The sequence below is a fragment of the Episyrphus balteatus genome, chromosome 3 (assembly GCF_945859705.1).
Source record: "Episyrphus balteatus chromosome 3, idEpiBalt1.1, whole genome shotgun sequence".
Taxonomy (NCBI): Eukaryota; Metazoa; Arthropoda; class Insecta; order Diptera; family Syrphidae; genus Episyrphus; species Episyrphus balteatus.
Genome location: NC_079136.1, coordinates 83,950,014 through 83,964,306, shown reverse-complemented (window position 1 = coordinate 83,964,306; position 14,293 = coordinate 83,950,014). Strand labels below are relative to the sequence as shown.

Below are 14,293 nucleotides of genomic sequence, written 5' to 3'. Positions count from 1 at the left end.
TCAACATTGATATAATTGTGAAAGTGAAATTTTCACTATCTACCTAAAATTAAAAAATGTCAAAATGCTATGATAAAATATCAAAATTGATATTTTAATTGTTGGACGACTTTTTTCACTCAAAAATGTTAATTTGATAGCTGTTATTATCAAATTTTTTTTTTCAGTGTAGGAAAATAGAAAAAAGAATGATATCATTGACACCCTGTACGTGATGGTAATAAATTTCATTTTTTTCGTATTTTAAAACTACATCAGGTTAATGTGTGTGTACCTTTTTTTAAAGATACTAAATGATGGAATACTTTGAAAGAACTTTTATTCTATTCCAATTTATCAGATCTTTATTTATGTGTTCTTGCTTTAGTTCGTTTTTTTATTATATTTATAATATTGAATAAATGATAAAAGTTTGACCTATTTTTATACCTTTGAAATTTATGAGTATTTTGCAATTTATTGAGTTTATAAATAGAGCTGCAAAGGTTCGAAAATTCTTTGAATAGAAAAAAAAACAAAGCCAAAACAATAGAATGAATTGTGATGAGAGAACAAAAAAAAAAAAACTATTATATTCAATCAATAGATTTAGAATTGACAAAGCCCTTAGGTGACGTATTTAGTTTCACGTACCATTCAATTGTGTTTTAGAGTTGTCAGCAGAGGTTATATTTTTGAAATAGATCATCCTCGTATTTTGTTTGATATAGGTATGAAAAAAAAAAACAAATTTAATGGATGTGCAACTTAGAAAAGCTTTTCCATATTGTATCTGCCAATCAGTTAAAAAAAAAAATACTAACAAAATATCAGAGCTGAATCAATGGACGAGTATGTACAAGTGTACACATACGAATTAAATTTTTAATATACATTTTCGGGAGAATTTGCATCAACAAAATTACAAAAGAGAAAGAAAAAACACGTTTTCCTGCATAAATCTCTCGAAATATTAGGTCGAAAAAATTAAAATTTTTAGTATTTGTTTGTGGAGTAATAACCTGCACTCTCACTGGTATTTAAAATTTAATTTAGTTTTATTTGGAAATAAACATTAGGATTATATTTTTTAAATTTTAAAAGTATTAAGTATTGTTTTTAATGTAATAAAAAAAATAAAAACGAGTAAATTAAATAAAATATTGAAAACATTAAATTTTTGATTTAAAAAAGAAATTTCGAAAATAGAACAGTGATTTTTTTTTAATTTTAGGTTTTAGATGTTAATTGATAATTGAGGAGCTGATTTCCAAAACCAGCTATCGGAAAAAAAAAGCGGAAAATGAGATATACATGTCATTTTTAGGTCTTTTCAACGCGCGTCTGATTCAATCAAAAATAATTTTCTAAACAGCACACAGAGATAGATAGTTATTCAATGTCAAAAAACGACTTTATTTCCAAAACAGCCTATTGAACACCAAATGTTTTTTCCAAAATGGCCTATGCAAAATATTCTTTCCAATAAGGCCTCTTCAGTATAAAAAATATCAATTTGGCGTATGATAAAATGCCACATTAAGATGATGGAGGAGTTACAAAAGTAGTTTTCGTCATTACTTAGTTCCGTCCGTCCATCTGTACACCGTGCTAGGACCTAAACGGTCTAACGATTTTAATTAAATTTTGTGTACTTAAGGGTTTTAGTAAATAATATTAAGAATCTGTGTTTTTAGTTTTTCTCAAAAATTTGGATAATGGAAATGGCGTTGTGGTTTTTTGCGAAAATTGACTTATTTTTTAACTTATTTCGTATCAATTTTTTTCAAAATTGCAGACTGTTATTTCTTATCATTTAAAAAAATGAAATATAGAGCTAGAACCAAAATAGACACTCCAATTTACAAGAGCAAGTACGTGTGATCCAGAAACGCATTTTAATTCAATTTCATTTCTATAAATGTATTTTTGTTTCTTGTTATAAACTATATAACAAGAAACAAAAAAAAAATACTGATATTGTTAAAGGTTTATTTACAAAAAATTCAAAAAAAAGAAGATTTTTTAATAGTTTTACTTCAAAAAGAAGACATAATTTAATTATACTTCCAAAAGCAGATATACCCACTTTTTAATAAGGAATTTTCAATCAAAAGACTTAAGATATATTTATTTTGAAAACTTTAATTTTATTAAAATTTCGTAAAGAATAAATTGGTAGAAGATTATTTTGTTTTATATCTTCTGTATTACGAAGTAAAGGTTTTTGGCATTTTACTCAAAACTACCTTCAAGTCAGATAGTTTGGTTTTGGAAATCACCTCCTCAATTACTACAAGCATACCAATTAAAAAAACAATTGTTTTCAAAAAATTATTTACCTTAAAAACGGCTCCAACGATTTTGATTTTTTTTTTTCTAAAAAATTCAACTTAAAAAAAGAAATCAAATGGCTGTTCTATTCCTCTGAAACACGAATTTTATGTTCTTTTATTTCTTTTTTTTCATGATATACGTACCTACATTATTTTACAAAATTTGTATACAATTTTTTTTTTTAAACTAAGGAACTTGAACTCCAAGAGCAGATTCATGCGACTCAATCTTGAACTTTTTGTTTTTAATTTAAATGTAAGTATCTGAAAAAAAAAAAAAAATTAAAACATAAAATTCGTTCTTCAAAGGAAAAAATTCAAAAAAACTTAATGAAATTGAGCTCAAAATAAAAAAAATTTAAATAAAGTTGGCATGCCATTTTGTAGCAATTTTATTAATCAAAATTGAATGTCCTGTTTTCGGTTTTCAAAAAAAAAAATTGATTAAAAAAATTGTATCCAAAAATACTTTATTTTTTTAATTTAATTCTATCTATATTTTGCAGTCCCTCGAAACAAATTTAAATATTTGACAGTTGTTTAAAAAATAAAATCAGAATTTAATGATTTTGTTCGCAATTTCATGCAAAAAATTGAAATGGATATCGAATAGATGGCAACTATTGTTCTTTTTGGTAATTTTTTTTTAACACCAAGATATAACAACTCAAAACGTCCACCGCGAGCAAAATTTTAAATATTTAAACATTTTCCTCGAATTGGTTTCATATTACGTTGGTTTGTGCAACTTATTTGTTATTATTAAAAAAATAAAAACTTTTCAACAACTTTCAACTTTTAAATCCAAACATTACATCTTGTTAATCTTCTATTGAAATTATCAGTTAGGTAACTGAACTAGGCACTTATCAAAATACTCAATTTTATATTTATTTGATTTAGAGCCAATTTTTCAATCTTCTAATAAACAGTCAGTTAACTGTTCGACGAATAAAGTTATTAGGCTCATAAACAATCAGATAAAAACATTGAATTTTTCAATCAAGAATAATTTATTTTACAGAATAACAAAAAAAAATTGTCAAATTCAAAAATATTTAAAATTAAACGTCATTTTTATTCATGATTGTTTTTGTTTTTTTGTTTTCCACTGTATTTTTTTCAAAAATTCTTTCAAAACAGCTTTGACAACTGACACAATATTTTTATTGAGATTATTCCTTAGAATAATTTTATTCGTCTCTGAAAGAAGCAGATAGATTTATTCTTAGGAATAAGCTATATTTGCCTGTTGAAAAATTGATTTTTTCTCTATCCTTAGGAATAAGTACTAACTGACTGTTTAACTGACTATTGAAAAATTGGCCCTAAGGGCCAATTTTTCAATAGTCAGTTAAACAGTCAGTTAGTACTTATTCCTAAGGATAGAGAAAAAATCAATTTTTCAACAGATTATTCCTAAGAATAAAACTATCTGCTTCTTTCAGAGACGAATAAAAATTATTCTAAGGAATAATCTCAATAAAAATATTGTGTCAGTTGTCAAAGCTGTTTTGAAAGAATTTTGAAAAAAATACAGTGGAACACAAGAAAACAAAAACAATCATGAATAAAAATGACGTTTAATTTTAAATATTTTTGAGTTTGACAATTTTGTTTTGTTATTCTGTAGAATAAATTATTCTTGATTGAAAAATTCAATGTTTTTATCTGATTGTTTATGAGCCTAATAAGTTTATTCGTCGAACAGTTAACTGACTGTTTATTAGAAGATTGAAAAATTGGCTCTTAATCAACCAAGTAGAAGGCTTTAGCACTATTTAATTGGATACGTTGAATTATTGATTCATAAAAAGCTTTCAAAGTCCTCACTATTTTGAATCAATAATTCAACGTATCCAATTAAACAACGGTAAGTCTTCTACTTGGTCAATTTATTCAGTAGCCTATAAAGTTGTTTGTATAGTATAAATCCTTCATATTTATAAATATTGTGTTGATGGGTGTTGTTGTTTCTACATGAATGACCGAGGACGGAATGAAATATTGCATGAACTATAATTCCAACTAAAATGGATGTTATTTGTAAGAGGAAGGTAGTTAGTAGCATAAATACACAAAGGTTATGTTAAGTATACAGTTCAAGCTGTAAAATAGAGTTAGGTACCTATGTATTTTCATTCATATGTATTGAAATATGAAAATTAGAAGAGAAAATTGATTCTCAAATAATTTCCAGAATTCGGTGAGAACAATTTAAAAAAAAAGAACTTTATATTTTTCTCTAATGATGAATAAAAATATCTCGAAAAACGAAAATGTTTTTTTTTTTTCTTCCTTTGAATGAAAATACTTTAACCTTAATTATAAAAATATTATTGTTATAAAAAGGCATAATAAAACAGAAATTTGTTTTGCTCACAATTCATTAAAATCATTTCTTTCTTAATTGCCCAGCCGCTTAATTGATTTTTCCGCTTAATTAAATAGAAATATTGGTCTCAATTATTTTCCATATAAATGATGAATACTTATGAACATTCTTCTGCGGTTACTTGAATCCCATTAAATTGATTTACCTGCTTTATATAAGTCTTCAAAAAAATTACCTTACAAATTTAAGTGAAATAAAATACATAATATGTAACATTATACGAGCTCTATTGAAATTTTCACAAGCGAATTCTTAAACGTGAATTAAGATTGTAAATGGAAATATACCTACGAGTACTATGAGTACGGTGACCATATTTCTAGAAGCGAAACCCGGGACAGATACAAAATTCCTTGGATCGTTTTGAAAATATTGATTAAAAAAAAATAATATATAATAAAAATTGAATTTTTTAAAATGAGTTCTCATATTTTTTGCTTATTTTGATATCATGATTTCTTAAACGATTTGATGGGAGCATTTTTGTTGAAATCATTTTAGCTGTTTTCGAAATCAAGAAAGCGGATTTATAATAGGTAGGTACCTGTTAATAACTTCGGAAAAAAAATATTTTTCTAATCAAAATCGGGAGAGCTGTTTTTTAGCATTTTATAATTTTTAAATGATTTTGAAATTGAATCATCTTTATTAAACTTTTAAGAAGTGCTTAAAAGTTTTGAAATTTAGCTGGGTTCTTTACTATATGTTGTTCATTATTCGAAAAAACTTTTCCTGATATAGCTTTTCAACTTCACAAATACAAGCTGGAACTAAATAATTGACACAAAATTTAAAAAAACTAAAGCCTAGTCTTGAGGTGAAACGAAAATTTTCATATAAAACCAGCACTTTAGAATGTGTTAGAATATTTGAAATATTCTATCACAGTTAAGAATTTCGTTGGTTAAGTTGCGTAAATGCGTAAAAGACAAGCTAAATTTTCGTATTTCCTTGTGCTGGTTTTATATGAAAATTTTCGTTTCACCTTCGATCGTTTGTCACTGACATTTAACTGTCCATGTAATTTTTCGTGCCAAAAGAGTTTTTGACTTTAGAGACTTTTTTTTTCGTTTTGCTTCAGCAGCGTACTAGGCTTAATGCTTTTATCGGAAAAATTAGAAAAACTTTTAATTTAAACTAACCAACCCCTTTTTTACTTGATTTCCGTTAAAAGTTCTTAAGATTTTGAATACAAAAATCAGAAAATGTGCAAATACGGGACAATCACGGGACAAATTTTAAAACACGGGACACTTAAGGGCCCAACCCATAGAATCCGTTGCGTCCTTTCCGTCGAAGTTTTCAACTGACAGCTCGATTAAATACACACGTTCTTATGGGAAGCGATCCATAAGCGACGGATCGGACGGATTCGACGGAAGAAGTAGCCCAACTTTCTACTTTTTCATCCGTCGTATCCTTTGATATTGGTTGTCAACAATAGATCAGTTCGATTTTCTGTTTCTGAGTGCACAGTGTGCACTGCCCACCGGGGATTTTCAGAACTAAGAACTTTGTTCTTTTCTTCTCCGATTTTATGAATTGTGAACTTTAATTGTATATTTGTGTAGAAAATGTAATAAAAGTAACATTTAATGGTATATCTAATAAATTATATCAATTAAATACTCAAATTCTGTTGTTGAGTTCAATTTTACTATGCCAAAGTCATACCTACAACTCATAATTTGTTATAAAAAATTGTTTTTAACTGAAGAGCAAGTACCTACAGGAAATCTAGTCGTGCATTTTATTTTATTAAAAAAAAGAACAACAATAATAGTTAAAAATTTCTTGCATCAGAACTTCCTTAGTGCACATTCAGCGATAAAATATCGAATACACCTTGGAATTTGAAGTGAGCTGTCAAAAAGCAATTCGTCATACGACGTATTCTATGGGTCACCCCTTTCTGTCCCATACTTCAACTTCAACGGATGGATTGACGGAACGGACGCAACGGATTCTATGGGTTGGGGCCTTTATACGTCCCGGGTTTCTTAAATACGGTTGGTCACCGTAGCTATGAGTCAAGATTGTTGTAATGAAAAGTCAAATGCTTAACACCGTGAACTAGACACGATGAAAATCAGAGGAGTATGAATTGGAATAGTTTTCTATAAAACAAATGTTACACATACGCCACAGTGAACCATTTTGGATAATAGCTTTGTATTTTTATAAACTTTCATTTGATAAAATAAGATACTAAGATTGCTTAAACTTTGTATTAAAAAAAATTAAAATTAATGCAAATTTGTTCTTCAATGAAAAAGTACACCTCTTAATTCAAAATAAAGTTGTTTTAAAAACTGATTTCAGACCATTAATCAAAAATTAATGAAAAACACTTTGAATTTATTTTATTATTTTTACAGTCAAAAAAATTTAGATCTAGTTTTATATTTATAATTTCTGCGCCATCCTGAAGTGGTGCCTCAAGAAATAGCTACCTACCAAATTAATTAAATATTCTACTTTTAAGCATAGTTCTATTATGTTTTCACGTCAAAAACAACATAGTCACATACCCCTTTTCTTACAGCTCTTTGGTACATGTCTTTCTACCTGTCCAACACTTCAAGTAACAAACACCATCAACAACAAAGAAGAAAACAAAACAAAAAAATTATAAACAATTCTCACTTTTAGGGTTAAAGACCTCTCTATTCGATAAGTTCACTTCTTTTTTTTTTTTTGCATCAAATCTAAACAAAAGATACCCAAAGAATATAAACCTGACACCCACAAACTTATAGAGTGTATACAACAACACCATCCAACCAACAATTGTTCACACAATGTTCTCTGGACAACAAAGGTGACTAACAAGAGTGGCAAGCAGCGCCAGAGCAAAAGTCAAGAAAACTTTTTCTCTGAAGGTATACATGGTATACTAAACCCTAACAACTTCATAGCTGCATCGAGTCCTTTTTTGTCATATGCTATTGCAACTATAATGGTGGAAAACCCAATTAAATCTCAAAAGTACTCCTTAATGACTGTTTTCTTGTTTCATAGAGTTCTTTTTGTTGTGTGATACTATACTTGTTCCTTATACTATTTCCTATATTGCTTTGTTGTTGTATGTGTGTGGTGTTGAATCCTTGAGTAGGTAGAAATAGAGGTACATATAAAACAGTGTTAGAACTAAAGCCTTGTTTTGAAAGCCTTATGGTGATGTGTTTTTTTTTTTTTTGTACCCTAATGGAAAATCGACAACAACACGTATAGACTAAGTCTTCTAAATGCTTCCGTGTCGACTGCAATAAAACCAATGATATTAAAACAAATGCAGAAATAGCAGACAAAAAAGGTGCTCCAATTATGTAATAAATATGTCACACATTTCCGACGAGTTGGCCAGTTGCTAAATGACTTACTTTTCACGAAGAATAAAGGAGACTTTCAACAGTTTATTATGTAGTTTGTTTTTTCTATAGAGGGTTCTATTCTATACATACGAGTATAAAGACTTTACATTTTATGAGGATATCAATTAATAAATACTAGGAATTCTATATATTTTGACAAAACTAATGCAGTTTTACAAGGAAATTGTGGAATTTCTTGTACGTACATAGAGTGATAATATATCCTGAACTGAATATTTGGATGGTTTTTTTTAGCTACATGTAATTTACTATTTATTTTTCAAAATCTACACTTCAAAAATTGTTATGGACAAAATATGGACAAGGCGACAAGGCGAATTACGGCATAAGTTCGTTAACGTATGGTTGCTATGCGTCCTTATTTGTTTCTACTGATTTAATAGAGAGAGCATATAGTCAAAACGTTAACGTATGATCGTAATCGTGTGCCGTAATTCGACCCCAGGTTAATGAGTTGATGAAGCTTAGTACTGAGTTTATTGTTTCATGATTCGGGTCGCTGGGTTACGATTGAATAGTTGAAATTTCTGCTGAATTTGGAGCAAGTTGGATGAAGGGCTGTAAAAGTAACGACAAAATGAGTATCCGCATGTATACGTTACTTTTGATACTAGTACCCGCATCAATATAATATCGTTACTCATTACTTTCGTATGTTTGTGCTTTTCGTATATTTCGTATGTTTCGTTACTTTCGCATGCTTCGTATGTTCCGTACATTTCGTATATTTCATGTATTTTATACGTTTCGTATGTTTGGTGTTTTAAGTATTTTTCGGACGTTGGGTGTAAACCCTTTTTTTTTTTTTGTGTTTGAAAAACCATTTGTATAATATAAGCTAAATTGTAAGGCCATAAACATTAAAATTAGTTGCAGCGTTCTCATGTAATAAGGGTTTGAAGCTACATGTATTGAATTTTTTCAATTTTTTTACTTGCGATATAGGTACTATAGGGAAAGTTTAGGATTCGTAAAAAAAATCGAACTCGAGATAACAATTTTACATGACATTACGATGATGGAGAATGCCAAAAAAGTGGGTCCGGCAATTCTGTCTGTCTGTCTGTCTGTCTGTCTGTCTGTCCGTCTGTCTCTATCTGGAGCTGCAGCCTAAACGAGTGAAGTGATTTTCTTCAAACTTGGTAGTTAGCAGTTTTTGGTGATTCCCTAGAGGAGAAATTGAAATTTTTTTTTTATGACCAAAACTAACGGTACCTGCCATATAACGGAAATAGAAAAGTTAATTTTTTTCAAAAACGGCTCTAACGATTTTGATTAAAATGTTTGTGTGTAATACTACACATAAGGGCCAACTTTTTAAATAAAAAAAATATTTTTTGTACCGTTATTAACGGTACCTGTCATAGAACGGTTTTTTTCGTTTCTGAATATCTCGTACAAAATTAACCCGATTTAAATGAAAATTTTTATACAAAAGTGTGTAAGTAAAGATAATATTAAAATTTTAGAAAATTTTCAAAAAACGCATTTTTGGTTTTTTAAAAAATATTTCAAAATTTTTTTTTGAAAAATCAATTTTTTGAAAACGGATCAATGAAAAATTTTGAAATTTAGTTTTTATGTGTAAATTACTTATTTCTTCAAAATGGCATACCAACTTTTTTTTGAAAAATGTTAAAAAAATTTTATATATAAAAAATTATTTTTTTAAAAAACGGCTCCTACAATTTTCAAAATTTTTTTTCTAAAAATACCTTTTTATACGAGAAATAAAATGGCATATTTGTTTTTTTTTTCTTAAATATTTTAAAACGGAGTTTTATTAATTATAAAAACAGATTTAATTTTTTTATACTATACTTATGAAATTTCTTCAAAATATCGAATTTTAAATTTCTTGAATAAAAAGCTTTAACATTATAGTTACTTTAAGCATAAGAGCAAGTACGTGCGACCCCAGTCGTGCAATTTATTTTTTTTTTTAATCCAACGTGGAAACTTTTTTGAATTTTTTCCCAATTTTTCGACAAAACTTTGGTTATTTTATGTTTATATTCGTTCAGTAATTTTATCACAACTCTTTTATAACCATTATTTGAAATGTACATCGCACAGATCTCGGAATTTTAACACTTCAATACAACCTTGTCGAATAATTTTTCATTTATTTTTTCTATTGAGTGGTTTTCAAACCTCGTGTTCTCTGCTTTTTTTTGTGTTGAAAATTTTGCACCGAAAATAAACAAATTTTTTGAAAAACCAAAAAAACTTTTGTACATTCTTAAGCTACATTTCAAGAGGATTAACACAAAGGCCATAAACACATTGGTTGCGGCGCGGTTCGTCGTGGGTATATTTCGGCCACATAGAGAAAATACCAAAATATCTCTTCCGATATTTCTGTATAAATTTTATCGAAAACACATCGCTTATTGAACCTTGGAACTGCTGTTTTTATCGAGACAAAAATAAACTTCAGATAATTATCTGGTGTTAACATTCTCACTACGGTAACGGTACCGATACCAGATGCGAAATGCGACAAATTGAGTGTATCACTTCGATTCGTATCTCATACATCGGATTTGGTATAGAAACTGCAATCGCGTCGTTACTCGTATGTTTCGTTACTTTAATACCCAGTAACGAAACATACGAGTAACGAAACTTTTAAGAAAGTAACGTTTCGTTACTCGGTACTAAAGTGAATACCCGCATTTTAGTACCGAATACATACGATTTGCTACAGCTCTAGTTGTATGTGTCTAAGAAAAGTCTAATAATAATGTAGTGTATTAATTTGGAAAGGTTGGTTTAAGTTATGAAATGGGGTTCAAAAATTGTATAAATCACATTTTGCATTCTTAAAAAAAAAAAAAAATTAATAATTCAACTAAAAACACAAATTTAACCGATTCCTTTTTTTGTTTCTTTCAGGAGTTCCAGCGCCAACAGTAACATGGCTTATGAATGGTCAAATACAAAATGGTATAACTGACTTTTCCTACGATGGAACCGTTAATAGCAAGCTAGTTGTTCGAAATCTATCACGAATACATCAACATGCTGTTTACACGTGCCAAGCTAGCAATTTCCATAAAAAATATGTTTCCACCAATATCACCATCGAGTTGTATTGTAAGTTGAAAAAAAAAAATTATGTATGTTTCATTTTATTGAAGACTTAGGTCCTTACCACACAAACTGTTTTTGAAACCGATACTTACCGATGAATAAAATGATCTCAAAATGGCTTTGAAAACGCGTTCTGTTTGACGAGGATCAAACTAAATTAATTCTAATTGAAAAATAAAAGGGCGAATAAGAAAACACATTTAAATCTTTGTTTTCCGCATAAATCTTTTTGGAAAAACTAAAAATCCTTATTTTCTTATAAGATAACATAAAAAAAACTGGTACTTCTGACGAAATAAGAGTATACTCGAAAAAAAGTACAAGGTTATTTTATACAATTTAATTGGAGGCTCGTAATTACATTTTTTTTTTAATTACCAAAATAAATTTAATAAATGTCATGAAAACGTAAAATCTAGTTTACGTATAGGTATATCCAATAACAACCAAAAAACCAATTGATTAGATTTTTGTGGTAAAACCAAAACAAAACAAAATAATGTTTATGTGTAATTTGGAAATGTCATTAATTGGATATCCGAGATAGATTTTGCATTGATTAAAATAAAATAATTATTGTCCAATGGGTATGTATAATGTACCTAGATATTTTTTAATTAACGAAAAATGGGAATTTGAACATCTGCATTTTGTTATGCTTACCATAATCAACACCTTAGGTCATATATGCACCTACAAAAACTGAACGTCAGGTAGTTTAGCTCTATAATATTGTTTGGAACTTAATATTATTCCCATCACATATTGGAAAACATTTTCTGGTTAAATTTTATGTGATTTAAAACAAATATTTTGTTTAATTTGATTTTATAATGTGTACCTATATTGAAATAGATATTTAAAATCCGGGGAGAGGGATTTAAACTGTATTAATTTTAGCTACGAATATAATTAAAAGGAGTGAAAAATTTCATTAAAATAAATCTGTTTTAGAAAATAAATATCACAACAAAAACATTACTGTTAAAAAAAGAGCCAAGTTATCCTATATTGAAATTATGCTGGCACAAAAAGTACTGAGATGTAAAAGTGTACCAAATTCTAAAGTTTGGGTTCAAATTCGTATCAATAAAATTTTGATAGTTCTCTTGACAATTTTTCTTAACCATCGATTTTTAAAGTTATTTCAAAAATTGCCAAGTAAACAATCAAAATTTTATTGATACGAATTTGAACCCAAACTTTAGAACTTGGTACACTTTTACATCTCAGTACTTTTTGTGCCAGCATAATTTCAATATAGGATAACTTGGCTCTTTTTTTAACAGTAATGTTTTTGTTGTGATTTCACTACTTTTTGCAAGGTATGGCTGTAGAATATAAAATCTCTTTATTTGATGAAAATTCAGTGAAAATGGGTGGTTGCCACGCCCCCTGGCTGAAATTCTCAAATTTTAAATTTTTTACTTTGTGTAAACTACCAGCTCCACCATTCTACCAAATTTCAAGATTCTACGACATACAGAAGTGCTCTATAATATTTGTTCAGCGGGAATGGGCGGTTGCCACGCCCCCGGGCTGAGATTCTCAAATTTTAAATTTTTTCCTTTGTGTAAACTACCAGCACCACCATTCTACCAAATTTCAAGATTCAACGACATACAGAAGTGCTCTATAATATTTGATGAAAATTCAGCGGGAATGGGCGGTTGCCACGCCCCCGGGCTGAAATTCTCAAATTTTAAATTTTTTCCTTTGTGTAAACTACCAGCTCCACCATTCAACCAAATTTCAAGATTCTACGACATACAGAAGTGCTCTATAATATTTGATGAAAATTCAGCGGGAATGGGCGGTTGCCACGCCCCCTGCCTGAAATTCTTAAATTTTAAATGTTTTCCTTTGTGTAAACTACCAGCTCTACTATTCTACCAAATTTCAAGATTCTACGATAATCAGAAGTGCTCTATAATATATGATGAAAATTCAGCGGAAATGGGCGGATGCCACGCCCCCTGAATTGAAAATCTAAAATTTTCGATTTTTTCCTTTGTATACAGCACAAGTCCTATCACCGTGTAAAATTTCAAGTTTCTACGATATCGGGAAGCTCTCCATAATTTTGATGATCTGTCAGTGAGTCAGTGAGTCAGTTACGGTTTTTGCGATTTTTGAAGCCCTATATCTCAGAAACTACTCATCGTAGGAGGCTGAAATTTTGTGAGGTGTTTGGTTTTGACGAGCTCAACAAATGTAGTGAGTTTGAAATTTCTAGCATCTTTGGTGTGGAAGTTAGAGGGGGGTCGAAAATGGCCTGAGTTGTTTCCTGTAAATAAGGGTGTAGTGCCAAAGTTGCTAGAGAACTTGGCTGGGCACTACCGTGCCCCTTTCCTTGACAAACATGTACCTCCATTGGTTTTTAGTAATTTTTGGTCTATAAAATTAAAATTAAATACCCAAGCATCAGGACTTTGTGCAGAAATTAAAAGATGGGAATTAATATTTTTTTAAACGTTAAATAAACATACCTATATTAGAGTTCGAAATAACAATGACAAAAAAGTGTATCCTATAGTTCTGTCTGTTTGTCTGTCTGTTTAACCTCAAACTACAGTCTAAACTACTAGAGCGATTTTCTTCCAATTTGGTAGTCTTAAGACCAAAACTTGCAGTATTTGCCATATAATTAAAATAGAAAAGGGATTTTTTTCGAAAAAAGCTCTAACAAATTTGAAAAACGGGCTGATGAAATTTTTTAGAAATTTCGTTTTTAAGTGTGGATTATTACCAAACCAACTTTTTTTTTTTTATATATAAAATGTACGTGAACTTGCTTTTAGAATTGAAATTGCTGCGTTTTTTTTAAGACTTTTTTATATAAAAACTTGGTAAATATGAGGCTATGAGAACAATAGTGGCGTAAGCCACAAAAAGGAAGTTTTGAGCTACGAGTGATTTAAGATACAGGGTTTTTCAAAACAACACTTTTTTGAGTGCCATCTAGTTCTGAGTGTATCTAGCTACATCAACACAAAATTTTCGTCAAAAGTTATAAGCACCATTTTCAGAGCTAGAGTTGAATTATTAAATTTGAATTTCATGCCACATAGAGTCGATCTTCAGCAGACTTG

General features: G+C 29.1%; 1 protein-coding gene across 2 annotated transcripts in view; it reads left to right on the top strand.

Moving 5' to 3' along the window:
- The window catches only part of LOC129914647 (hemicentin-1), a 195,462-nt gene that overhangs the window by 82,948 nt on the left and 98,221 nt on the right, over positions 1-14,293 (top strand). For both annotated transcript variants that reach the window (XM_055993988.1, XM_055993987.1), the window contains exon 6: positions 11,004-11,204. In XM_055993988.1, the coding sequence (XP_055849963.1) occupies positions 11,004-11,204 (201 nt within the window). The remainder of the gene's footprint in view (positions 1-11,003; positions 11,205-14,293) is intronic.